This window comes from Streptopelia decaocto, assembly GCF_964273445.1.
Source record: "Streptopelia decaocto genome assembly, chromosome: Z".
Lineage (NCBI taxonomy): Eukaryota > Metazoa > Chordata > Aves > Columbiformes > Columbidae > Streptopelia > Streptopelia decaocto.
Window position 1 is genome coordinate 22,528,613 of NC_138657.1, and position 27,207 is coordinate 22,555,819.

Consider the following 27,207-nt stretch of genomic DNA (forward strand, 5'->3'; position numbering starts at 1 on the left):
AAGGATGTTCCGTTACAATCAAATGAAAACCTTTCTAGCACCATTACAAGTTCTTTTAATAACAATGTGTTGTTAATTATAATGTATAAAGTCCAGAAGGCACATATGTTTGTATTTATACTGATTGACTCAATTTCCAAAAGAATCACTGAATGTAAAGGATGTCTTGTACAAATACCAGGAACATCTATACCCTTGTCTCGTTGACATCTTTGGAAAAATCTCAGTCTTGGTGGCTAGATACATCCTATAGTTTCATTTCAGATTTTAGAGTACCATCTAGTCATTATTCTTGAATTATGGTGAAACTTATCCTCCAACTTGTTCTTTTTCCTGAATTCTCATGATCTGGGAAAAAAGAAAAAAAAAAAAAAGTGATATATGTTTCTTGCTTGCGTTTGAATTTGATTCAAGAAAAAGAAAACTTGATCTATTATTATTTTCAATGGTCAGTTCCCAATTTAAATAAACATAATTGTATAGATTGTGACTTCGTTAGTTTCTAGCCATAAATATAGGCTATGTAAACCTGCTTGCAAAACTTAAAAGCTTCTGTGCATTTAGTCCTTATTGACTATTCATGTTTCACTCTTCCAAGATCTCAGATGCTTCTGCTTTAGAAAGATGAACAAATCCCATGTCTCATAAAACCCTGTGTGACTCAAGAGCAGCTGAAAATCAGAGGCATGCCTGTAGATGTAATATGTATTACACTGTTCTTGCAGTTTGCTTCACCCTGTGAACAAGTTATGTTTGTTCCCAGTGTGTAGGATAACAGCTAGTTACCATTTTGTTCCTTCGTACATTCCGGGTTGTATGAACACTTCTTCATGCGCTGTTACAGCTTGCTGTGGTTGAGGTTTTTTTTTGTAAGTATTTTTTATATGCAGGTTTTTGCAAAAGGAGACAACAAATACAGACAGTACTAAAAGTTTGCAGCTCACTGTCTTCCTATGAGAATACATCACTCAGAGGGCTTGTAGGTCTGAAATACACCCTCCTATTCTATAAGAGTTTCCATTTGATTTTTCTTTTTTTCCTGAAGAGGTGCTATTCAGACACTACAATAAAACAAATGAAGGGTCTGACTTTCTAGTCTAAAGGTTTATGTCAGGTGCAGTTGTATTACAATGACTGAGATTATATTAATAAGAGATATGAAAGGAGAATAAAGGTCTAAATGTTTACTGGAGAAGCATGCTATTCATAAGTTATTCAGATGATAAGTAACTGTGTCCAGTCAGTGATATAAAAACATCATTTACATTTTTAGACAAGAAAGATTTGCCAAATTTAAGTGAACCTACAGTATAGTAACTGCAGTTGCTAATGAAGTCACTGAATGTGGTTAATATTTTCACTCCAGAGTGTTGTTTTGTCTTATTGTTTCCTTTCCTTGTTTTTGAAATCAGATGTAATGTTATTAAACATTTGCAAGTCAAAGTGTTTGAAAATTTTAAATTACTTGGGGCAGAAGTTACAAAGTATGTGATAAAAAAGATGTTGATAAAAATTAAGACTTAATAGTCAGTGATATCATACAATTTTAATGGAGAATTTAACCATATCTTTAATTTATGAGTGGTAGTAGTTGAAGGACCTCGTAGTACAAGAGCTTGTCCATTATTTGGATGTTACTCTCTGTGCTGAACAGCACTCTTGAAATACAGATTTCAGCCAAGAAGAGAAAATTTATGTTAAGATGTTGGTATACTGTATAGCAGCTAACAGAAAAAAAATTACTTTGGGTAATTTGCAAAAGCAATTTGCATGATCTTCTACTACTAATGGCCTGCCATTACAAATGTTTAGTGTAGTGGCAGTTGCAAAAGGGGGTGTGAGGGACAGCTTACTGTGTAGTAACAGAGAGGGACTTCACTAGATCAGAGAATATATTTTTTCATGTGCAGTTTCACTTCATTTGGGCTCATGGCAAATTCAGGTATTACTATCAGAAGTTGTTTCTAAATAGAGCTATTCCATGATAGTGGTGTATGTAGGACTGCACAGAACCCTGCCGTTTGTCCCACAAGACCATAATTTTCATAGGTATTCATACTAAAAGAAAATGTTAACTGAAAGCTATTCTCTCTCTATCAGTAGTTGTGTACTAACAAAAAGGAAATGTATACACTTCTCAAAATCAGATAGGCTCCATGTTAAAAAAAAAAAAAAAAAAAAAAGAAAAAGAAAGTGACTTGTTATCTACTGTATTAATCACAGGGTATTTTATTGGATAAGTCAGCTTTATTAGTTCCCCTGTTCTGATTGAGAGCAAGTAGTAATTTCTTTATTTCTCTGTAGTTACCACAAAGGTTAAAAATAGTTCTACTGTGAGGACTGCCACAAGAAAAAAAGGCAATTTATCACAAAAATAATTTAGTGACATCTTCCAGCAGTCTCTCCTTTAGAAAGCTGAAGGAGTTTTTATTCTGTTTGTGTGGACTCTTCTTCTCTTTCATATGCTTCATTGGTTTCAGTAATAGTTAAAATGGAGAGAAAAATGTGGCCTGCAAAAAGCCTTCACAACCTTTGCTTTGTTTGATAAAGGCTCATAATAATCAATGAAGAAAAGTCAGAACTATTCAGAGAGATACTCTTTACGCAGCAGAAACTGTGGAAAAAAATTACAGAATTGTTGGGAGTAATACAGGTGAACTAGACATTTAAAAGAAATGATTTTTTAAAAATTTTTGTAAAAACTAGCTAAAATTCATGTGCAATTAGAAGCAATGTCATGATTTATGACAGATATAATCAAGAAAGGGCTTATTAAATGCAAAATTATCTTCAGTCCATGACATTCCTCCCTCATTCCTAATTCATTATGGAATGGTAGTGAGAACTTCTGACAATAAGAATCTGATTTGCTGGGTGCCTGAGAACTGAAGATAAGTAATAAAATTCATTGAAGTGTTTAAATACAGGAACCAGAGCTCACAGTGCAGCGGTTACACTGACGTGGGGAGGCTTTGAATGTGAATGGAACTAATTAGTCTTCATGGAAGACTATGTTATCATGGCACTACTACTCCCAAGACTATTCTAGTAGCTTGACCTACCAGGCATTGGTACACAACAAATACCAAATTACTAAATAGTTATGGATATGCTTCTTTATCAAATCAGTCATTGTAATAGAAACAGACTATTTTGAAATTGAAATATTAATGAAAATACAAGTGAAATATAGATATGTATAAATGAATAAATTAATAAATAGAAATACACAAATTAAACAGAAACAGTAAGTGAGATCAATTGATATGGGGACTCCAAAAGTGTACACTATATAAGTTGTATAATGGGATTGCCCCTTTGATTAGAGCCAATTTGATCCTCTGGACTGCATGTCCTCAGCAAACTTACAGTCTGAACTTTTCTGAAAGACAAATCATCATCTTGGACCAGCAGGTCCCAATTAAGGATTTGAGTGTATCTGGCATGCAGATGAAGAAGAGCTTCCAATGTAGTCATCTTCAGAAGAAATCCAGGTCAGATGCACCAAGACCATGCTGGAAACTAAATCATATGAGATAAGCCAGGCTAATCAAGAAATTGAATTCCCTACTGTGCTACCACTCCAAGCTGAAACAGCCCCTGGTGGAGGTGATTTGCATATGGGAAGTTAAATGATAAAAAGTAATGATTGTTGCAGACAAGGTTGGTCTGACTTCCCTTTACCACATTCTAGGTATCAGTGGCAAAAGTTATGTTAGACACATCTAGGAACTTGTAATTTCTCCATTATTGTTGCTACTGTTATTGTTATCATTAATTATTTTTCCATTTACAGGGATGGCAGAAATGTGCCTTGGATTAAATTAATGAATACTTATGACAATACTCTTTTTTTGCAAGCAAGGATTTGTAAGTGAGACAGAACCATTCATAAGATGTTTGTTTGAAGTTTTACCTCTTGACTTGTGTGCCTAAGTCCTGTGCCTCTGAATGTTCTCTGTATTTAGAAATAACGGTAAAGGAAGAAGACAACAAACAGTAAATGGCCTTACTATCATGGTTCATTATACTGTATGACTCAGTAGTGCAGGAGACAGACATTATTTCTTCCATAAGAGAGTAATTTGTAGAACTGAGAGTGAGGGAAGAGAAAATTTATCCCTGTTTCTGCTAAAATTAGCCTCAAGAATTGTACATGCAATTCTGTTTGTATTTATCATCTTTAAATAACATTGTGCTACAGTTCCAGGCAAACCTCGGCTTGTGATTAGCCATACACAGATGAACACGGCTCTAATTCAGTGGCACCCTCCTGTGGACACTTTTGGCCCGCTGCAGGGTTATCGCCTGAAGTTTGGTCGCAAAGATATGGATACATTTACGACCATGGAGTTCTCAGAGAAGGAAGATCACTTCACGGCCACAGACATTCACAAAGGAGCTTCATACGTCTTCAGGCTCTCAGCTAGAAATAAAGTGGGCTTTGGGGAGGAGATGGTTAAAGAGATTTCTGTTCCTGAAGAGGTACCCAGTGGATTTCCCCAAAATCTCCACTCAGAAAGCTCTACTTCTACATCAGTTCAATTAACTTGGCAGATGCCACTCTTGGCAGAGAGAAATGGCATTATCACCAAATATACCATCTTGTACAGAGATATCAATGTTGCTTACCAGCCGGTTGAACTCCCTGTTGTTCCTGCTGATACCACTATGACACTGTCTGGCTTAAAACCAGATACCACATATGATGTAAAAGTACGTGCCCACACAAGCAAAGGGCCTGGTCCATATAGTCCAAGTGTCCAGTTCAGGACACTACCCGTGGATCAAGGTAGGATTTGTCTGCTTATGGCGTTGACCTTTAAAGGAGTATCGGTCTTTGGATATCAGTGTTTTTGAAGCTGTAAATTAAACTGACCGGCCCATTCATAAAAATAGGTTCATCAGACACAAAAGGTAAAGTATGCAAATCTTAATATGTTTTGGATGCCTTAGAATTCAGCTGCCCCTTGCCAAGCAAGTTCTGGCTAACATCTTCACAGTTTTTTCAGGTAAGGAAAATGTACGTGTTGGGTTGTCACTAGATAAGAGTGAGAATGATTTAAAATGTGATATTTAAATATGAGCTAACAGGTAGGAGAATTGTTGTTGTTTCTTGTCCTAAATGGAAAGCTAATACTCCCAGGTAGCAGTGGATATATGACAAGATCTGAGCTCCAAGATGTTTTTTATGTACATCGTTTCTTTTTTTCCAGCAGTGTTTGCAAAAAATTTTCATGTTAAAGCAGTAATGAAGACTTCTGTTTTGCTGTCCTGGGAAATTCCAGAAAATTACAATTCAGCCTTGCCTTTCAAAGTAAGTTACTTTCCATTTATAGAAGAGAAAATACAGAAACTAGAGGGTGTCATTCACCTGGCTAAGTAGCTTACTTTCGTATTGCTGCATTTAAGAATCCAAACTAATCAGCAATAATGACCCAAGCTTTGTTTGACAATATGAGCTTTCCACTGTTATGGCACTATTTCTGAGTCAGGGTCATACTGGTTATTATACATTATATAAACACCTTGCTAATTTGTGGTTTGTTGCTACTACATTTTAGAGAAAACAGTGAAAGAAAATAATACTGTTCTTACTTTTTCTAGTCATTTCTGTAGTAACTGTAACTGAGTACCATTTTGTTTTTTATCTCCTCACATTTACAACAACACATTTTTGCATTATAACTCTTTTTTCTGCTAACTATATTTTTAGCCAAATGAAGAGACTCAATGTAACCTGCAGTCTGGCTTGCATTTCTTCTGCATTGTTCTTCATCACTTGTGTCATCTCGGGCAGGGGCAAGTGAAGAGCAGATTTTGTGCAATAAATGTTGCAAAAACCTTTCTGAATAATGAGTGTGAATCAAAAAGTCAAGGTACCTTTAAGAACATGTGTGCCTTGGTATAAATGCTGCATTCAAGCAAAACTACTGAATTTGAATAAGTGAAATTGGATTTTAGGAGTGCTTACACTGCTTTAAATTAATGTCTTTTTTTCCCCTGAAAATGAGACATTTAATTGCAGTAGTGAATTCAAGTACTATCTTACAGCCTAAAATTCCCAGTAACTTTCATTGTAGATTTATATTTAGGTTCATTCCTGAATTCAGTGTGACAGTATCAATTGCCTTCTCTTAGTAACTAAAACCACCTACAATTTGTATATTAACTTAGATCCTTTATGATGATGGGAAAATGGTGGTAGAGGTTGATGGACGTGCTACTCAAAAACTGATCACTAACTTGAAGCCAGAGACATCATATTCATTTGTGCTGACAAACAGAGGGAATAGTGCTGGGGGTCTTCAGCACAGAGTGACAGCAAAGACTGCACCAGACGTGCTTCGTACCAAACCAGTCTTCATTGGAAAGACCAACTTAGACGGCATGATAACTGTGGAACTTCCAGAAGTACCTTCAAATGAGAATATAAAGTGAGTGAATGAATGTCATACCATTTTTTTTATCTCCAGAAAGATGGTTATTCTTACTGTTAATCTAGAGCTGTAGTGGTGAACCAAAGCTTTATTCTTCATAATGGTACACAGAGTTCAGCACTCTGCAGTAGTATTTGGACTAATATTGGACTAATATTTTACAATACTGGGAGTTTCTGTTGCTTCTCCCAAGGGACAAGAGGCCTTGCTGAGGGATCTAGATAGATTGAAGCATTGGGCAATCATCAGTGGTATAAAACTTAACAAGAACAAATGCCACATTCTGTGGTTAAGGTACTTGAATGCATCCAGAGGAGGATAACACAGCTAGTGAAGGGGCTGGAATGAATGTTCTATGAGGAACAGCTGAAGATTTTGAGCTTGTCTAGTTTGGAGAAAAGGAGGCTGAGAGGTGACCTCATTACAGCTTCCTGAGGAGGGGACGTGGAGAGGAAGATGCTGAGCTTTTCTCCCTGGGATCCAGTGATAGGACTCATGGGAGTGGTTCAAAGCTAAATCAGGAGAGGTTCAGATGACAATAGGAAACATTTCTTTACCAAGAGGGTGGTCAAACACTGGAACAGGCTTCCTAGAAAGGTGCTCAATGCCCCACGCCTGTCAATGTTTAAGAGGCATTTGATCAATGCCCTTAATAATGTGCTGTAACTTTCCATCAGCCCTGAACTGGTCAGGCAGTTGGACTACCTGACTGTTATAGGTCCCTCCCAATGAGAACCATTCTATAAATTTGACACTTAGGAAAGTATGTAAAACTGAGTAAAATCTAGATGGAAATATATAGAGGAGAATTATCCTTAAGTTTGTAGTTGTTTCTCAGAGTACTTTAGTGTTTTGTCACTGATATAAAATAGCAAACAAGGATTAAGTAAGCCAGTTGTGTTTTTAAAAATGTGTCCTCTCAAGAAGAATGTATAACCCATTGATGGGTTGCTGCCCTGCTGCTGCACCTTGAAGTACTCAGGCTCAGTCATTCCACCATTATGTGGATTTGTAAAGAATTGTTATTGCACTTAATTCATGTGAATTAATTCTGAAGTATTTTATTAAAAGAAAAACATCAGGTCTTTTCCACTGGTCCCAGAAAGCAAATGGGAGATTTTGCTGAAAAAATTGCCACAGAGTTTATTATAGGTGCTTTGGAGTTTTACATTAAAACAGAAATAGGACTAAAGAGCTGACAGCACACAGTCAGCAGGGATTACAAAGGTAAGACAATAAAGATTTGCCAAGAAAACATGAAGCATGGTACAATCAATAAGTGTTATTGCTCTGCTTATAGTGATTCTTGTTGGTCTATAAGGTTCCCATGTGTAATGTAAAGGAAATGGGGAGGAAAATGAGCAAGTCATTAAATATTGTTGGGGATTCAACTTGTCCTGTCCCTGGTGGATTTTTACTGATGGCTTTGTAGAAAGCTGCTCCCCTTTTTCATTTCTGACTGAGGATTTTGAGGCAGGTGAGGTCAAGAAAGAAATGAATTTGAGACATTAAAAGGATGAAAAACTGAAAAATGTAGCCATTATCATTAGATTGAGTAAGATGCGGTCAGTAACAAATGCAGCTAAGGAAGACTGAAGATGGAATGAGTCAAAAAAGATTTATGAGGCAGAGCATTCACAGAGAGGAAAAAGTGCAGGATAGTTGGTCAAACAATAGCAGAAGATAGCAGTAGAAAAAGAGGCAATGCCCTTTCTTTTATATAGTGTGAGAAATAAGAGGCACTAAGTGACATCACGAAAGATTCACTAAACCTATGGGGTCCAACTGCCAATTTTGCAGATAATGTATGTCCTCCTTCTGTTTCCTAAGAACATGTGATCATGCTTGAGATAGAAAAAAACAAAACAACAAAAAAAAAGATTCACTTGTCCCTTGGACGTGGGCATACCAAAGCATCCACATGCTGAACAGAAAAAGCTTACCTGATGCTTGTTAGAATATACAATTTTATTGCAGCTATAGTCTTTCTATGAGAAGAACTATTTTATGTAATAGTTGACTTGTTTACAGTTGCTGTCACTCTATGGGTACATTATATGTCTCTATCTTACTATGTAGTACTATACACTGAGAATTCTTCAATAATATTAATTACACAGAAGGTGCAACAATTAATGGTTTGCTCTAATAAACTATAGTTACATTCTAATGGGATTGAGGATAATATTATAAAAGCCATTGCAATTTATTAAAAGATGGTGGAAGTAATTTTCATTATTTGAATGTTTGATGGTGATATAGCATAGAAATTGGAAGACTTCACCTTATGTTACGTAAAGTTGATCTCTTTCACTGCCATCATCTCAAGTGAGTGGTTTCTTCATTTTCTCGTACTATTTTGGTCTAATCCAGAACAATTTTTATGTGTGAGGGACAGTTCATGTTTCTCTGAATCTCCTCTATCTTTGCAAAGCCTTAGGTAAAAACAGAGTTTTATGGAAGACTTTGCCCTTTGTAATGCTCAGTAGTTCAAGCAATATCCAAGCTAACCCTCCATTTCTCACCCTCCGCGCCCCCAGAAAAAAAATACAAAACCAAAACAAACAAGCAAATAATAAAACATGTTTTTCAAGAGATGTTACATTTTCTAGAGTTAGCTAAAAAGAACTTTGTAATTCTTCACAATTTTCAGCACTGTATATTTATGTGAACAGTTATATTCTTCTGCTTGCTGTTGACATCTTTGTGCTTTCCGCTTTAAAACACTCTCTGTGCTGAAATTCTTAGTGGATGATCAGAGTTATGAGTGGGAGGCATGCATGAAGAAAGTGTGAAAGACTGTGAAAGTAACATTTACATGCTGGATGTTCCTTGATTGAAAAAAAAAAAAAAAAAAAAAAAGTAAGAACATTCTGTTCGTTTCAAAAAAGAAAAAGAGGAAGAAGAAAAATGGATAAGTAAGAGACTGTTCTGCATTTCATCCAGCAGATGTATCTTCAGTGTCTGAAAGAATATAGGGGCCAGTTCTTCATTGCCTTTTGTTTTGATTCTTAGGCATCTGTTAAAGAAAAGTATGTAAGTTGTAGTGATTATATACACAGATAAATCAACATTCATTAGGATTTCTTATTTGTGTAACCAAATAATTTTTAAAATACATACTCAGGTTTAAAATCTGTGTTCAACAAGGCTTGCTAGTTTTTAATTAGAACATCAGTGCAAAAAATGCTTTATCATATTACTATAAGAATGCATGCTGCAGATGTTATTTGAATACTGTAATACAGCAAGAGAGCGGCAGTGGGTAACAGTTCTTGTTTCTAGTGCTTCCTGTTGGACCTCATAATTTCCACTGCGCAATTTCCCAGATTTCTTAATACAAGTATTAATATGTATGTTCTTTTACTACAGTAGTTAAAAATCCGAAGGTTTTTTTACATTTGTTTTGTGGAAAGGAGCTGTAATTAAGAAGAGACCATTAAAATGGTCCAGTGGTGTGCACTAGTATGGAAGAAAGATAGTTTACTGAGTTTAGACTGAGACAGTTTTTGATCAGTTGTAAGGCAAGTCCTTGTCTGTAGACTCTCTTTCGTTAATCACTTTAGGTTTTGCAATTGCATTGTGTGAGTAAAATGAGTAGTCAGTGCTGCGGAAGCCTGAATGGGCTGTGAAACACGGTGAACTGGGAGAGAATATGGTCCATGAGACACTAAAATTATGTTCCATAATGAAGGGCCAGTGACACCTTCGTAATAAGCTCTGTTACTAGAAAAAGAGGAGAGCAGCCTCTTTCCCTCTCCTCTGAGATGCAGAGTGCTTGACTTTTTGACTAATGTGTTTATCAAGAAGATGTGTATTATACCATCCCGTATGTCCTGCTGTTGTGATTCTACTGCTTCTTCCCTCACACTATTGTGAAATTATAGATCTGCCTGATGTGTATCCAGGCTTTGTGAAGGAAACAAGGGAAGTGCCATATCTGTATTCCACTAGAAAGTATAATTTACTAGTCTCCATGGGAGGGGGAGGAAGATATTTTCAGGAAAATGTTTCTGAGGAAAACTGATATATGTAATTTGCAAATCCTACCTGTAAAGAGAGCATACATCAAGCTGTCTTGTCTGTGACTGTGAACAGAATACCTAAGTAGATGAAGCTGATGGTGATTGATATTCAAATGTAAAGAGTATGTGTGAGGCGTGTACACTGTGTCTTCTTTACTTGCTGTTTATGACAGTATTGACATCAACAAACACATTATGTTAACCTGCTATTCCGATTATACATGAAAATGGGGGAAGATGGGGTGATAATTGAGATTTAAATATATGGTAAAATGTTTCAATTTAGAGGTTTCAGGTTTTTTCCAAGTGCAATGGTGGCAGGGCACAAATATCCCACGACTCTTGTATTTCAGATGAAATAATAAACTGCAGTCAAACATGTAGTATTTTACAACATTGTAATTAAAGTTTCTTATACATATTTATATGTTTACATGAAAAGGTGGGAATTAGTACCATTTGTTTGTCAAATGTTTTACACTGGATATGGTTTCAAGAGTGTGAACGTTTACAGCTATGTTTCAAAGGCTGCAGTGTCTGTTCTATTGAGTTCATCTGAACAGACACCTACTCCGTCAATTTATCCATTCCTTTTCCTTCAACTTTTGTCCAACTGTTTCCTTTACAGAGGTTATTACATAGTTATTGTGCCTTTGAAGAGGTCTCGTGGGAAATTTATCAAACCATGGGAAAGTCCAGATGAAATGGAACTAGATGAGGTACTGTGTGTTTTTGTTGTCATCTTCTCCTTTATTAAAATAACAATCTTATTAGTGGTATGTGATTAACTCACCAGTTTTACAAGTTTTGTTGTCAGGATATTTTATATTTATATGTGAATTAGCCTGTGGGGACTGAAACAGAAGTTCGAATTACTTAGATTAGAAGACAATAACAGCATTAAGTTGCAATTAAGCACACAAAGTGTCTGATCTCCGTTGGCATTAATATTTAATTCTTTTCCTATTGTAAAGTGTAATGCAAAAGTGCAGGAGGTGAAATGAGTTGTCAGCAAAAGCTTAATCACCAATGATATGAACTCTAATGAAGGTCTGGTTCATTACTGAGGTGTTTACTAAGCCTATAACAAATGCTAAATTGAAATTTGCACTGCAATTTAACATTTGACCTTCTTGTGGTGTTTTTTACCTGATTCTCAGATACTGTAATGCTTCTGGTTATAAAACTTTTGTAGTAGTCTCTGTTCTACTGGCAGTTTGTGCTCAGAAATAAATGAATGAAATAGGAAAGTGTCATCATTTGACACTATAAATGGTGTTAACCCAAAGAGTGAAAGTACTTTTATTTTAGGAATAGGCCCAGTGATACTAAAAATCAATTCATTTTTTTTTATATATATAATAATAATTCCAAGAAGTATAGTGTCCTGTCCTCTGTTATACTGAGGGCAGTATAGTTTATGCAAACTTGTCTGTCTTCTTTCAATCTGCAAGTTTGGAATAAGACTAATATTTGTCATTGTAAAGCTCTTTTGAGAGGCCCTGTACAAAAGCACTGTACAAAAAACAGGTGGTGTTTTTATTACTGTTATTGTTGCATCTGGCTAGGATTTTAGATCTAATTCAGAAGCTATGGTAATTTGTACATGTTATATCTCAGCAATTCAAAGACCAGAGATTGAAGTAAGTTTCTTTGCTCTTCCTGATTTAATGATTTTTGGCTAGATCTGGTCTATTTTTCCATTTTCTTTCAGTGGATTCAAGAGTTTTACTTTACAGATATGCTTCACCATATGCTTCACCATAATACATTCATTGGGAAATAATGATAATCTGCAGGCAATCAAAAGGCTTTTTTTCCTTTCTCCCATTGACATAATAAATATCAATTTCAGTGTTTGCACCAAAGTGTCAGGAAAATAAAGATCTTCAACAAACACTTCTGTAGGAAGGTTTCAAAATATAAACAAAGGTCTTTCTATCTCTAGTCTGGTTTCCGATCAGAAAAGGCAAATAATACGTACAGCAACAGGAGAATCCTTAATCAGAAGATTTAAAACAGCTGTTCAAAGGAAGGCATGGTTTTTGTTACTACTGACTGGCTGAAGCCTTTGTTTCCTCTTGACCATTTTCGTTTATGTGATCATCTCATTAGATTCAGTTGCAGTGATGACTTGCTTTGATCTATTAACTTCTTCTCTTTAAAAGAACTTGGATTGTAGATGTGATCAGCTTGTGATCATAGTCCTAGGTGACATCAAATATGGTTAAACAGTAAAACTCTGACAGCAAGATCCATATGATAATGGAAAGCTGATTTAATATTACCACCCACTTTTAACATCCAGAGACTGTAGTCACATTCAGCAGCATTAACAGATTAAAGGATAGGTGCCAGATGACACTGACCTTTTTGGCAATTAAATTCTACGAGTCCTGCTGATTCCCATAACAAAGGGTCATTTTAATCATCCTGCAAGTTGTGGTGCATTAATCTGTATAACAGATTGATAAAGAGCATTTATTAATTCAGAAATATTTGGGTCAGGATGGGTTGTTTCCCACTTCTACTGATATAATTGAGACCACATTGTAGAATTAATGGTGGAAGAAATAAGATATGCATTGACTGGAAAATGAAAATTATTTCTGATAAAGAACTAAAACCCTTGATATATCTTTTACAATTGCCACCAAACATGTAGTTAGTACTGAGTAGGAAAAAAATCAAAAGCAGACAGTGATTGTATTTCATGTTAACTCCTCCAGTTTCTGTTACTTAAGGGCTGTTTTATTTCCAGCTTTAGAAAAAGAATGCATATTGTTATTAGACGTACTATTCCTGAGAAACATGTGAAAGCAGTGGCACAATAAATGAATTTAGGGAAAATAAAACAAAATAAAAGAAAACCAAACCAAACAAACAGAAAAACTAACCACACTTCTCTCTGAGCAAATAGTTCCTGATAGTCAAATGAAGACACTTGTGCATCTTTTTTTAGTACAATCTCAGAAAAGTATTTGGAACATAATTATTTTGAAAATCTGAAAGTTTTCATCAATACATTTTCAAAATAATTATATATATAAAAAAAAAGTATTTGCTGAAAATACTACCCTCAGTGTTTACTCCAGTACATAACTGATGAGTCCAAAAGACTCTCCAGTCTTATTGTGATGACCCGACTTTCTCGGTTCCTTGAATCTCAATTCTGAAAGAAACTAAGAGAGGTGCAGAGTCTTCAAATGACAGACAGTAGACTAGATATTGTCTGTCTGACAACAGTATTTATTAGAGATAAATCCATTTTTGTTAACTCAAAAATTAATTCTATTTTGGCCATCATGACAGCTAGTGACTTTAAATAGACATGCCATGCAAATTAATGAAATATGAGCAAAATATTATGATTTGGAGTATTACCTCGTAGGATTACTTTAGATTTGTAAGGAACAAAACCTAAATAAAAGCCTACATGTTAAGCCTTAAATCAATTCAGTAATTTTATTAAAATCCTGGTGTAAAGTACGACAGGATATGTGTGTGCAAGTAATGATATCTGGCAACAACCCTATTTATACATGAAACATGGATGAGGCCAGAGGTTCACCTGATGTCTATCCAGTTCTGTGTAATCAATGTCACAGACAAAATTTTTGTTTACACACAAACACACCTAAGTTTATCTGGCCTTAGGTGATAAATAACTACCTTGAAAAGTTGAACACATTTTGTTTGACTCGGGGTAATTAAATTTTACCATTCAAAACTCACTTCATTCACTCTAATACAGTACTTCAGCATTGCTATCTATTAAATATATGCATTTTATATTACTAATTCAAGAAATAATTAAAAAGAAACATTTCTCTTCCCCTTTCAATCTCAATCTAATGAGTTATTTAAAATCTACATATGGAAACATATGATAAAGAATTCATTTGAGGTAGCCACATAACTTTAAATGCCAGTGGAAACTGTACCCATAAATGAAAATATAATTTATCTTCAGGGATGGCTCAAGCCACGTACCTATCCTCATACTACAACACTTACAGCTCCTGACTTCCAGTTAGTATACATGTCACATTGTTATTACCTGAATATCTACGTTTGTGTTTCAGCAGACTTCAGGAGAGACAGAGCGTAGGCCTCTGCATAGCTGTTATCTTTATAAAAGCTGGTTTCATATAGATGCAAACTTTTCACAGAATGCTTCCCTCAGCAGATCTTATGAGGGCTGATGCAGCCTGGGACAAACTTTTATTAGTCTCTGCCTTGTGTCTGCCCTCAGTAACTCTACCCGGGGCATAGGAAGCTACTAACAGATGTGAGAGTCACCTTCAATAAAGCAACTAAATAGAAATCTCCTTAATATTACTGTTCTCTACTGCCCTCATTTTTATACCATGCAAATTTACTCTAGCTGCTCATTAAACTATTTAGGAAGAATGAAAAAGAAATATGAAAGGCTGATTGTAGTAGAGTCCTTGAGTAATGAATAATGATTTCTGTCTTAAATTATGGCCAATTCTTTTTCTCTCAGAGGATCTATTGCAGTATACCAGCATTTGTACTGGAGCGTGGAAATTGATAGAGTTAAATGAATGTAAATTCTCTGCAACAGAGAACAGACTCAGCCTTAGAGCTAGAAAGCAGTTGACTGTAGATTTTCAAAGGGGTAACGTGCAAAAGCTGCTAAGGCAGTTTACATCCAAGTGGAACAGGTTGCTTCTGTGTCTATCTGTGGCCTGTGTTTGAATTATGTACTTAAATGAGAAGAGATGTTAAAGTAATCAGTATTAAAAACTTGTGTCTCAGTAGCAGTATGAATAGTAGACTGTTTTACATGCATCAGAATTGTTAATTATGTAATAGCAAAATAGAAGATCCCATGTGGGGAAGGCCAGAAGATGTGCTAGCTAAGCTGAGGCCTAACACTGAAGAAGAGACTGAAGCAAGAGAGAGCTTGCCTGACTAAACGTGTTCTTTAAAATATATAGTGAAGATGAGAATTTAATCTTTTTTATTGATCTCTGTCTAGCTCTGGAGATTGGTCTCCTCCTCCTCACAAAAAAGTATGCACTAATCTGTTGTATTAGCACTGTTTGTCTGCTGAGAAGCCTAAAACAACTGTGTGACCTTGGAAAAATTTATTATTGCAGTCTGAGACTGCAGGACATTGAATAAGTTTCTTAAGTGAAAAATGACAGGAACCATAAAAAGGCCTTAGAAGTCATCACTTCTCACTCAGGAGAAGTTCGGGCTCCTTGTAATGAAATCATATTAATATTTGTTGAATGCCAGTATATTTAAAATGATAAAAGACATTGAATAAGCACTTGGGTTTAATAAGTCATCCATCAGTGGATTATACCAGCTGACCTTAAGTCCTTTATTAGTTAATATATGTTCTACAATTTTGAGCCTAACATCCAATCATGTTGTAGATGTGCTGATGTAAATTTTACCTTTTTATGGAACAAGAAAGAGTTACATTTTGAAAGTCAGATTAGGCAGTTAAAATATAAAGTGTGGGTTGTGTATGATTTGGTGGTAGATAATATTTTGTAGTCTAGCAGTTGAAAAGTCGTCTTAGGATTTACATGTCCTGTTATTGATTCCTATCACCAATCTATTGTGTAGTGTTATGCAAACAATGAAGAACACAACTTTTCGTCCTTTTGAACAAATAAATTGGCAGCCAGTTTCAGAGTTGAGATGAAACATATGTTTACAGATAACTCCTATAAACTCTTCTGTGCTTCCTTTAATGTTTGTGGAAAGCACTCTTTTATCTCAGACGTTCAGGAATTTAATATTGCCAGAGTGCTTGGTAGTCCTCATGTTAGCAAGAAAAAAACAGCTATTCATACCTATTCCTTATTGAGTTGTTTGTATTTTGGAGTTACCAGGAAAAAGTTTAAAATACTTAATATAAATTGATTTTCAAAAACCTGGATTTTTTTCAATTTTGTATTTTTGATCCTGGTTTTTACATAATTAAATCATATGAGTTACTAAGATTTGTTGTATCAAACAGGACATAAGAAAGTACCTTGCGTATTCATAGGGAGGGAAAAAATATTATTATGCATTAGGGAAATTATTGTCCTTTCAAACTCAGTACTAGTGAGGCCCCAGCTTGAATCCTGTGTTCAGTTTTGGGCCACTCACTACAAGAAAGACACTGAGGTGCTGGAGAGAGGAGGAGGGCAACAAAGCTGGTGAGAGGCCTGGAGCACAAGTCCTTAGAGGAGTGGCTGAGGGAACTGGGGCTGTTTAGTCTGGAGAAAAGGAGACTGAGGGGACACCTTATTGCTGTCTACAACTACCTGAAAGGAGGTTGTAGCATGGAGGGTAATGGTCTTGTTTTCCAAGTAGCAAATCATAGAATGAGAGGAAAAAGCATTAGATTTTGCCATGGGAGATTGAGCTTGGGTATTAGGAAATAATTCTTCACGGAACGGGTTGTCAAGCACTGGAATAGGCTGGTTAAGTGACCATCCCTGATGGTTTTTAATAGATGTGTAGACGTGGTGCTTAAGAGACATGGTTTAGTGGTGGGCTTGGCAGTTTTAGGTTAACAGTTAGACTCAATGATCTTGAAAGTCTTTTCCAAGTGAAATGATTCCGTTATACTGTTCTGTGACTGACTTCATATATATACACACACAAATATATATGATATGTAATATGATTAATATATATATATATGTCCTGAGAGAAGACATATTGCATTATCAGCTTCCCCCCCCCACCCCAAGACAACAATATCAGGCACTGAAAATTGATCTAATTGGTTTATGTTTGTAGTCCAGGCAGTGCAATTGCTGCCTAGTATCATATCTTAACAAGAATGACAGTAAATTGGAAGACTTTGCAAGAACTGATTTACTGATACTGATATGCCCCATGAAATGTGGATAAATTGTATTTTTATACTTCCTGGTCATGCATTAAATTTTCTCATTACATTGTCAATAAGTTACCTCAAAATTGTTTACAGTTATCTTTCTGTTCTTGCATTCTGTCTCTCTCACTCTGTCTCTCTCTCTTGCCCCTCCCTTCGTCCTAAAGCTCCTTAAGGAGATAGCTAGGAAACGCAGAAGCATTCGTCTTGGAAGGGAAGTTGAATTAAAACCATATATTGCAGCTCACTTTGAAGTTCTTCCCACGGAGTTCACGTTGGGGGATAAGAAGCATTATGGTGGCTTTGAGAATAAGCAACTGCAGAGTGGTCAAGAATATGTCTTCTTTGTGTTGGCTGTAATGGAGCACTCAGAATCTGTAAGTCAGTTAATATTTTTCCATCCCAAAATTGCCTTTCCACAGTCATTAAAACATTTTTTCAATGCTTCTTTCACTTTCCAAAAGCCGTTTTTTTACAGTGTATGTCAGAGCATCTCTATAGCGAGTGTTTCCTTGCTTAATTCCAGTTAAGTCCTTTAACTTTTCTATTTTGCTTGCATCTTTATATGTTACTTCTGTGTATAACTGAAACCTAAGGATCACCTTTTATTAGCTGTGTTGTGATCCTTTGCAAATTATGTGCTCTGCTGTATGAGATCATTGACACAGGTTCTGAGGCATTAACTTCATATCATCTTCTTTCTCAATGTATTTTTAAAAAGAGTTTCTCTCTTGCCTTAATACTACCAGTGAATCAGAGATAAGCACAGATAGCCTTTTTAGTTACAGTAATTCCCTAACAACTTTACCAGTGAATTGTTAAAAGTTAGAAAATATTTCAATAATAAGGAAATTCCTGAGGTCAGCTAAATAATAAGCTGTTGTCCCTCTTTATGTAATTTATCTTGTAGTTATGTCTCTTTATGCTTCAGTTAATCTGCTGTGTGTAGTCAAACAAACAAACAAACAAACAAACAAAATAGGATTGCTGAAGGAAGTTGCAATACACGTTGGCATTTTAACATGCAATCTGTAATATGATATCTTTCTAATTTGCACCTAAACCTGACAGATATACTTACTGACTCAGCCACTTGAAACTACTACACCAATAATGTGAATTCTAGTAAAATACTTCCAGTGCTTAACCTTACAAGTGCTCTCTTGATGTCAACAGAATTTGCCTACTTAAACACAATGAAGAGTTAGTTTCAATTTGGATACTTTTGTATATATAGCTTCATTTGAAAATAAAGTAACTGCCTCCTGTAAGCTCTAACATAAAAGTTTGCCTTTCAGTTTTTTGGTGGTGGTTCCGTAGACAAACAATTCTGAAGGCGCTGTGTCAGAAAGGTTCAAACTGGAGAATGTGGATAGCTTTTGGCTATAAAGTTAGATGGCCAAAAATCTATGTGTGAGAAATTACCTGTCTTAAAATTGATCTTTTCAATACAAAGTACCATTTCTTATTTATTTTCCTATATTAATTAAGACATTGGTCATGTCATATAGCCCTAATGTTATTACTTTTTTTAGAGAGAAATTGGGATGAAAAAGCAGGAATAAATAGGGTTGTAAATTTACAGCTGAAAAGGCTCATATGGCAAAATATATCCAGGAACCTACTGGTGAAGATTTCAAAAGTCCATACTAAACTTACATTATGGACAATATCTGGTTTAGTATGCCACCTAAAACTTCCACGTGATTAAGTAGCACAAAGTGGTCACAGGAAGTGAAGAGTTTATAAGGGTGACTGAGCTTCAGCTCCCAATGCTCCAGTGTATCAGCTCTCAATATAGGTTTTTTTTTTTCTAGGACTACAGATCCTACTGGTGTATGAGTTGTAACTTGTGAGGGATGTTTTTCCTCAATATTCAAAATACTTTCTACATAACATTTCTCCTTCAGAGAACACAAGATTTCTCTCTTGGTTGGAAGAATGGAGAGCTTGCTTTACAAGAGAGCATGGAGAGGTCTGAATTTGTTTAATTGAGTAAAATGGAGGCTCAGAGAGCTTATGGTTACAGTCTATCAATATATTAAACATATTATCAAGAGGAAGGATAAAATAGATACATTTGGCAAAATAATGCATTACTTTAAATTAGTCATTAATACAGGTAGGTTGAAAATTAGAAGCAAAATCCTATTTATAGAAAAGCAGCAAGTAGGTGGTCAGACTGCTGTCCCTCACTATCCCTCTGTATCCTTCTCCAGGCATTTTTTTTTTGCCTGCTCCAAAGGAAGAGGCTAATTACAAGGACTTTCTTACTATAGCCATGGGCTTTTTTCTGTCTTTTGAGAATAGTGAAGTTGGGAAAAAAATCTCAGTCAACTCAGGTTGTGGAAGTCAGGTGTGGAACACAAAGACTCCCGCATTTCCAAACAGCAGTCACAGACTTTCAAAATGTCTGATGCTAGGTTTAGCAAAAGAGCGTAACATAACTGACATTGTTGGCATGGGTACTAGCTCAGTTCCAGCTAGTGTGCTTCAGCTTTGCCAGTCCTAATCCTGTCTAACCTTAAACCCAGACACTGTTGTAGCCCAGAGCCCAAAACAAGGCCAAATGAAGTGTAAAAAAACATGTCTCCTTTAAGACATGTCCTGTCTTAGGGCATCTTTCAACGCACACATGGTAAATGAAAACTAATCTCTCCTCCTCGTTATCATACTCTCTCTTAGCTGGCATTCCTGATCTACTGCTGAATCGAGTTTTTCACTCCTTTGCAAGAACTGTAGTTCAAACCCTGGTGTAGTGCTGATGTAGACACTCCAAAAAACACAAGAAATAAATACAAATCATTCTCCACTTCTAATTTTACTGTATCTCAGAGTTTTTCAAGTGATCCAGTTTTAGCAGGCTGGCTCCTCAACCTCTCCTATCTGTAATTTCAACTTTGCACACAGTCATAGATCAGATAGGTCAGACCAGAATGAAAAAAAAGTTTATTTTCTTATCACAGGTCTCATCCTAGGCCAGCTGGCTCTACACCAACCAGTAAGGCAAAGATTTTCAACAGCCTGTTTTGGTTTGTAATTTTAGTTCTGCTCCTAAGTAGGACTTCGAGTATTTAGCTTCCCATCATAATCTACAGTGACTTCTCCTGTTTTTCACTTTTAAATTCAAGTTGTCTCCATCTTCTGTAAGAACACGCTGTTTATCAGACAGTTTTTGACTGACACTTTATCAGACTCCGTAATCAAACAGTTTTTGCCATAGGACCCTTTTCTAGGGACATTCAGTCCATTTTATTTTTACCTATATTACTCTCATTCTTTCAAAAGTATCCTTTGATATCTTGCAAGAAAAAATAACGTTAAGCCAATATGAAACTAAAACAAAAAACAAAAACAAACACAAAACCCAAAACAAAGCAAAAAGCAAACAAAACTAAACAAAACCCCACAAAACTTAGGACATGATGGGTTATATTCCTCAGTTTCCTAATAGTTCATTTTCTCATTCTCTGCTTAAGTTGTGAAGTGTTCTGTGAAAGGCTGTTACCTCATTTTTCTGCAGATCACTGCTAATATGTGGAGCACAAAATATAGTAAGAACAACACACCATTCAGTTTGCAAGTTTATATACTGCCTGACTTGAAGACAAAGAACATTTTCACATTGCTATGTTCACTGCATCATTATCTTGTGTAGATTTGGTTTAAATCTGTGATAGTTAATATTTTCAGTGCACTCGTTTTTCATTAAGATTTATTTTATTCATATAGACCATGTATGCAACCAGCCCATATTCTGATCCTGTTGTGTCAATGGATCTTGATCCTCAACCAATTACAGATGAGGAAGAAGGCTTGATTTGGGTTGTGGGACCAGTTCTTGCCGTGGTGTTTATCATCTGCATTGTTATTGCTATCCTTCTTTATAAAAGGTAAGTTTAGGTTTCAGCTTTCTTACCAGGTGTGTAACTTTCTGGTATATTGGCCATTTCCAAACTATATTTTTTGTCCTACAATAGTAACTGTCATTGCTTTGGGATATTTCCATATTTATTAATGGTTTCCAGAACAGTGCCAAAATTTTAGCAGATTGACTGAAAGTTTCCAATAATTACGGGTACGTGGGTACATTTTTCTGCTGATGACACCCATTAACATTTCTGCATTTAAATGTTTTCCTGCTTTGCATACGTTTCTGAAGAAAATATGTGCTTGCATATAAATATGTATGGAATTCACACATTTGACTTTTTAAAACTTATTTTTAGATGTGTAATAGTAATACATTAGAGGTTACATTCAGCTTGATGTTTAATGTGATTTTCATCTCCACTCAAGAAATTTGAGTTTTTACTTTTGACAGTTGGCCTCAATTTGGCAGTGTATCTATATGAATTAGAAGCTCTGAACTGAGAGATTAAAGAAACATCAGTAGCTGTTTTCTACTGATCTTGCAATGAGATCAAACTTCACTTATTCTTCTTTCACTATCTATGACACAGATGCAGCTTTGCTATTACACAAAGGACTTTCCTCTGCCTTACAACATATGAGATGAAAACTGTGTATGATGCCTTAATTTATACATAGCAGCCTTTTACAGTGTAAATGAGTTCATGGGGTCAAGATACTAAATGAAAACCAAAGAATCAAAACACAAAATTTTTTTCAATGTTTAGATTTTTTTTCTAATACATTTTTGAAATATATTGATGAAGTGTACTTGGGGAATACTATGAAGATGCTGTGACCTTGTCTGGGGATGGGTACAGAGGTGCACTAGGGATGATTTCATTAAATGGACTATGTCTTGTAAAAGTAATGGCTATGATGCTACTACCTGCATATAAATATTTAAATTTTGTTACCCTGTATGCTCTTCCCACCCTAAGTGTCTCCAGGCAAATAGCTCTGAAGTTGCCTGTAAAGAGCTCGCTTCAGGTTTTGGAAAAAGAATTCTCCCTGTTCAGCATTATAAAAACAGCCCAGGGTTAACCTTAGCTTTGGATTCCAAATATATATACATTTATAGAATGTTCTTTGGGGCTGTAATCATACAGCAGCATAATACATGGTCTGTTGCTTACAGATATTATGTCTCCTGAAGGTTTCTATTAGTGCCTACTGTCTCAGCCAATCTAATTGATTAGCAACCAGTGAACCTCTGTTTGTGTCTGTCTGTCACTTCCAAAACTGGTCGTTAAAGATGTGATGAAAGTGAAATACTCCTTCCTTCTGATTATTTTAGAGTATGGAAAGTAAAGCTTCTCCCATACTACAAAACAAATACAAACAATGGCACATGAAGCAGATGTGTAACTGGTTCTGGAAATATTGATTACATTTATGGAACCATAATAACAATCTTCAATTCTATTACAAAAAAAAAAAAATATAGGCATATTCAACAAATGAGCAGGTAAAATTTATTCATCAGTGGTGTGAGGAGATTGTCATTCAATGAAAATGGGGGACACATTTTCCATCTGTTATTTACTACTGATACTAGAAGTGTTCAGGCAAATGTCCATGTGTATTTGTTTGGTTTTCTGTTTTCAGCTATAAGCTGCAAGTTGTTAAACTGCACTGATTTGCTAAATCACCTCAGAGAAATTGACTGCAGTCTTAATGGTCTAAGGTCCTCTGTGAACTTTTCATTTCCATAAAAAATGCGATACGTATTTTTTTTTTTTTTATTTCTAGAGTATGTGACCTGCATGTAAGCTGACAGCTAGGGTTTGATAGCTTTACCATCTGTAGAACAGCAACAACTAGACAAGACAGTAAGGATATTTAACATAGTACCTTGTGAAAACAGTGAAATTTAACAGGAGTTGGGCATTGTAAAAACATACAATAAAAAGTAGGAAAACAAAAAATTTAAAAAGTCTATTTCTAGACTATATTAGGGCATAAATGCAACAGGTTTGTTTAGGAGAAAAGACAACAAAGGATAGAGGATGTCTGCCTAATGCACGGAAACACAGGCAAAAAATATTAAAAAAGAGATGATGTTGAAGGATGTGCAGTGGGAAGAAAACAACTATGAAATGACCATGTTTTTTGAAGTGCAAAGCATAGTAACTCAAATACTGGTCAACTAAGCTTAATTGCCTTTATCCATAGAAGCCTATAAAAACATACTTAAAGCACTAATCTCATGACTTACGACACTATTTGTACATTTTAATTTCAGCCATAGAGAAAGGTTTCAGTTTCTTAAAGAATCATTTTAAAGCGAGAAGCCTTGCCCTTTTTTACAACAGATGCTATCACAGATATTGTAAATAAGTTTCATGGGTCAGTAAGAAGCATATTTAGCTGTCCTGAAGACTAGGAGTAGATATTTGACCCCTTTCTTATTTGTTGGTTAGTTTGTAAAAAGGTTGTTCCCTCTGCATTTATTCTTAATAAAATCTGAAAGCAAAGATACTGCATAGCAAGATTTATAATATAGCCAAAAGGTCATTGCAGCTTAGTACTTAACAGTAATAGATGGGGAGAATATTGAAGAGTACCTTTTGTTGTCATCAGAAATGAAAGCCATCTTGACAGACTCTGTGTTGTTTGCTCTTGTAAAGTACAGGCTTTTTATTTGGTTCATAATACAGGAGCCTAATTTTGAATCTTTTGAACACAGCAAACTTTGTCTCTCTGAGTTATAGAATCATAGAATTGTAGAATAATAGAACATTTTAGGTTGGAAAGGACCTTCAAAGGTTATCTAGTCCATCCCCCCTGCAATGAGCAGGAACATCTTCAACTAGATCAGGTTGCTCAGAGCCCCATCCAGCCTGGCCTGGAATGTCTCCAGGGATGGGGCATCTACCAGCTCTCTGGGCCACCTGGACCAGTGTTTCACCATGCTCACTGTAAAAAATTTCTTCCTTATATGTAGTCTTAATCTCTCCTCTTTTAGTTTAAAACCATTGCCACGTGTTGTCTTGCTACAGGCCCTGCTAATAAGTCTGTCCCCATGTTTCTTACAGGCATCTTTTCAGTGTTGGAAGGCCTCAATAAAGTCACTCTGGTGCCTTCTCTTCTCCAGGCTGAACAACTCAAACTCTGTTAGCCTGTCCTCACAGCAGAGGTGTTCCATCTCTCTGATCATTTTTGTGGCTTTCTCTGGCCCCTTTCCAACAGGTCCATGTCTTTCCTGTGCTGAGGGCTCCAGAGCTGAATGCAGGACTCCAGGTGGGGTCTCACCAGAGCAGAGTAGAGGGATAGAATCATTTACCTCAACCTGCTGGCCACCTGCTGAATCTTGAGCTATAAGAAGAAACATGCTTCTAAGGGGAAAAAAAAACAAAACAAAACAAAACAAAAACAAACAAAAACAACAACAACAACAAAAAAAAAAAACAACAACAAAACAACAACAAAAAAAAGATGTTAAAAAAAAAAGGCACAGAAATGAAAATGGGGAAATCTTAAGAGATAATGAAGGCTTTTTCATAACAAGTCGCTAATCTAGTCATTGCAGACTCCAGGATACTAAAAGTTTGTAAAACCCCTGTTATGATCAAGAGATAGACAGAAAGACAGACAAACACTGTATTTTCAGTTTGTGTATAATAGAATCTGTTGATGGGAGATAATAAATTATTTTCCCTGTTTAGCTGATGTTTATAGATCATAGATCACTACAGATCTATATAGATCACTGTAGACCTCAAGTGTGTGACATTTCTTATAAATCTAAAAATGTGTGCAATACTTTGTTGAAGAAAGATTTATGCTTCCCTTACTTTACAGGGCGCTGTTAAAAATTTCTGGCCATTTTATTACTTGGTTTTGTAAAATAGTTTTTAAAGTTTTCTTTTTATCCTTTATTTATTTATTTATTTATTTATTTTACATATCTCATGTAAATGACATTGTACTTTGCTTGCCTTTCTCTCCGTCTTCTCTTTTTCCTTCCCTTTCTCCTCTGCACTCTATTTTCATCTTTTCTCCCTCCTCTCATCTCTCTAGAATGTGAGGCGTCATTTGTCATTGAAATATTAAAATTACTTTGATAGCTCAAATTAAACACCCATTCTCCATTACTTCCCTGGCTAAAATTTGAGGTGGCACTATTTTGCAAATACTGTCTAAAAGGCTTTGTCTTTTTTCAGCAGAAGAAGATTGCCTTTGGATTTAACCTTGTGTCCTCGATTTATTCTGTTATTCCCAGGCATTAAATATTTTGATGAACTGTCATTTCTTAGTTTGGTTTTATTATGTATCTTTACTGTAAATCAACGTTTCTTACATCTCCTGCTGTCATCTTTATCCTGTTTCCTGCTGGTCAACTAACATGTCACCTTTTCTCCTCTCTTTGCTGCATTAAAATGGAGCAGTAAACCTGACAGGTGAGAAGTGAAAATTAATCACCCTTCACTTAATCCAGAAAAGAAAAAAAAAAAAAGAGAAACAAAAAAGTTATCATAATAATGATCTAAGACAAAGCATCTGTCAGTCTAAGTTAATCTAGACAGCAGTCTGTCGATACGAAGGAACTGAAAGAGGTGTTTACAACACTGAAAAGTAGTGTAACATATGCAGCCAAGTTTCATGGCTTTTCTGTGTCTCCATGATGTTAATTTTCAAGAAACAGCACAGCTATACAATGTCTATATGGTTTTATCTGTGTTTTTATGAAGCTAAAGCAGTGGTTCTTTGCTATAACCAAAGTGGTTGAAGGAATGCATGGTTGTGGTGAAGGCTGAGCCGCTCTAAATCTTCATAATGCTCCATACACATAGGCTCAGTGCTGACTTACAGTTCTACAAGTGAAAACTGTATGGTGATGTCATTTGCCCTTTGTGGATTTTTTCCACCTGTCTCAAAACCATTGCATAATCTGAAAAAATTGTGGTGTCTTGATTAGTCTGGAAAGATACAAAAAAGCCAGGATGATCCTATGAATGATAATATATAATAAACCATTCTATTGTCTTATCAGTATTCAAAATATTCAAATTTATAATTAGAAGATACTTTAGTGCTTTTAGTCGATTACTATAAAGTTGTGCTGCCCAGTACTGACTTGCAAGTGGAAAAAAAGTAAATGAAAGTTGCCTCTGGACAGTTCCACTGATTAGATTCAGGAGAAGGAAATACAGATAAAAATGCTTCTTGGAGTCTGCATCACACACCTTTACTTAAGAAAAAAGAACACTAAGGCATTGTGCTACTGTGTTAGGAGTTCAAAATCATCAGATTCAAAAGAATAAAAAGGAATTTCAACTGAATTTCTCCATAATTCATTTTTTAAAGAGTAAAAACAGAAGAATCAGGTTTAAATCTTCATTAGTTCACTAATGAGACGTTAATGTGTGTGTTAATATATCTACCAGAAAACAGATGAAATGTTTTTACAGCAATACACTTATTTTTTCATCAAATCATTGCACTAGTAACTTTCAAATAATTTTTTCAACAATGTTGCTGTCTTCTGTGCATAGTTTTTGAAATCTTGGTGTATGTACCCCTAGTAATTGCCACCAGGTGTTCATCATTTGAAGAACAGCAAGAAATCAATTGGAGCATTTTTAAGAGAGGAGCCCAGCAGACTAGTAACAGATTTGGAATTGTCATGTTATGAGTTCATTAGATAAAAAGAAAAAAGAAAACCCCACAGCAGTAGTAGTGTGTTAGAGCTAATATTGCACACCTGGAAAACATTTTGCTACTGTAAACCTTCAAATCATCTCAGTTCTGTTTTTGCAATGTAACTCTTTGCCTCTTTTTGCATCTTCATTTTGTATTACATGAAGAATAACAACCAGTTTGCATTTTCATTCAGGAACTCACAGAGGACTAGTGAAGAAGGATTCCACTTCAAATTGAAGTAGTAAAATTCCAGACTCATGAATGAAAATGCAGAGTGGTAGATATTATTTATGTAACATGGTTATCCATG

The 27,207-nt window shown here is 35.6% G+C and overlaps 1 protein-coding gene across 1 annotated transcript in view; it reads left to right on the forward strand.

Moving 5' to 3' along the window:
- PTPRD (protein tyrosine phosphatase receptor type D) overlaps window positions 1–27,207 on the forward strand; it is a 355,891-nt gene that overhangs the window by 248,315 nt on the left and 80,369 nt on the right. The window contains exons 15-20 of the mRNA XM_082074403.1: window positions 4,205–4,792; window positions 5,220–5,317; window positions 6,178–6,437; window positions 11,094–11,184; window positions 17,507–17,716; window positions 21,072–21,232. Coding sequence (XP_081930529.1) covers window positions 4,205–4,792; window positions 5,220–5,317; window positions 6,178–6,437; window positions 11,094–11,184; window positions 17,507–17,716; window positions 21,072–21,232 — 1,408 coding nt within the window. The remainder of the gene's footprint in view (window positions 1–4,204; window positions 4,793–5,219; window positions 5,318–6,177; window positions 6,438–11,093; window positions 11,185–17,506; window positions 17,717–21,071; window positions 21,233–27,207) is intronic.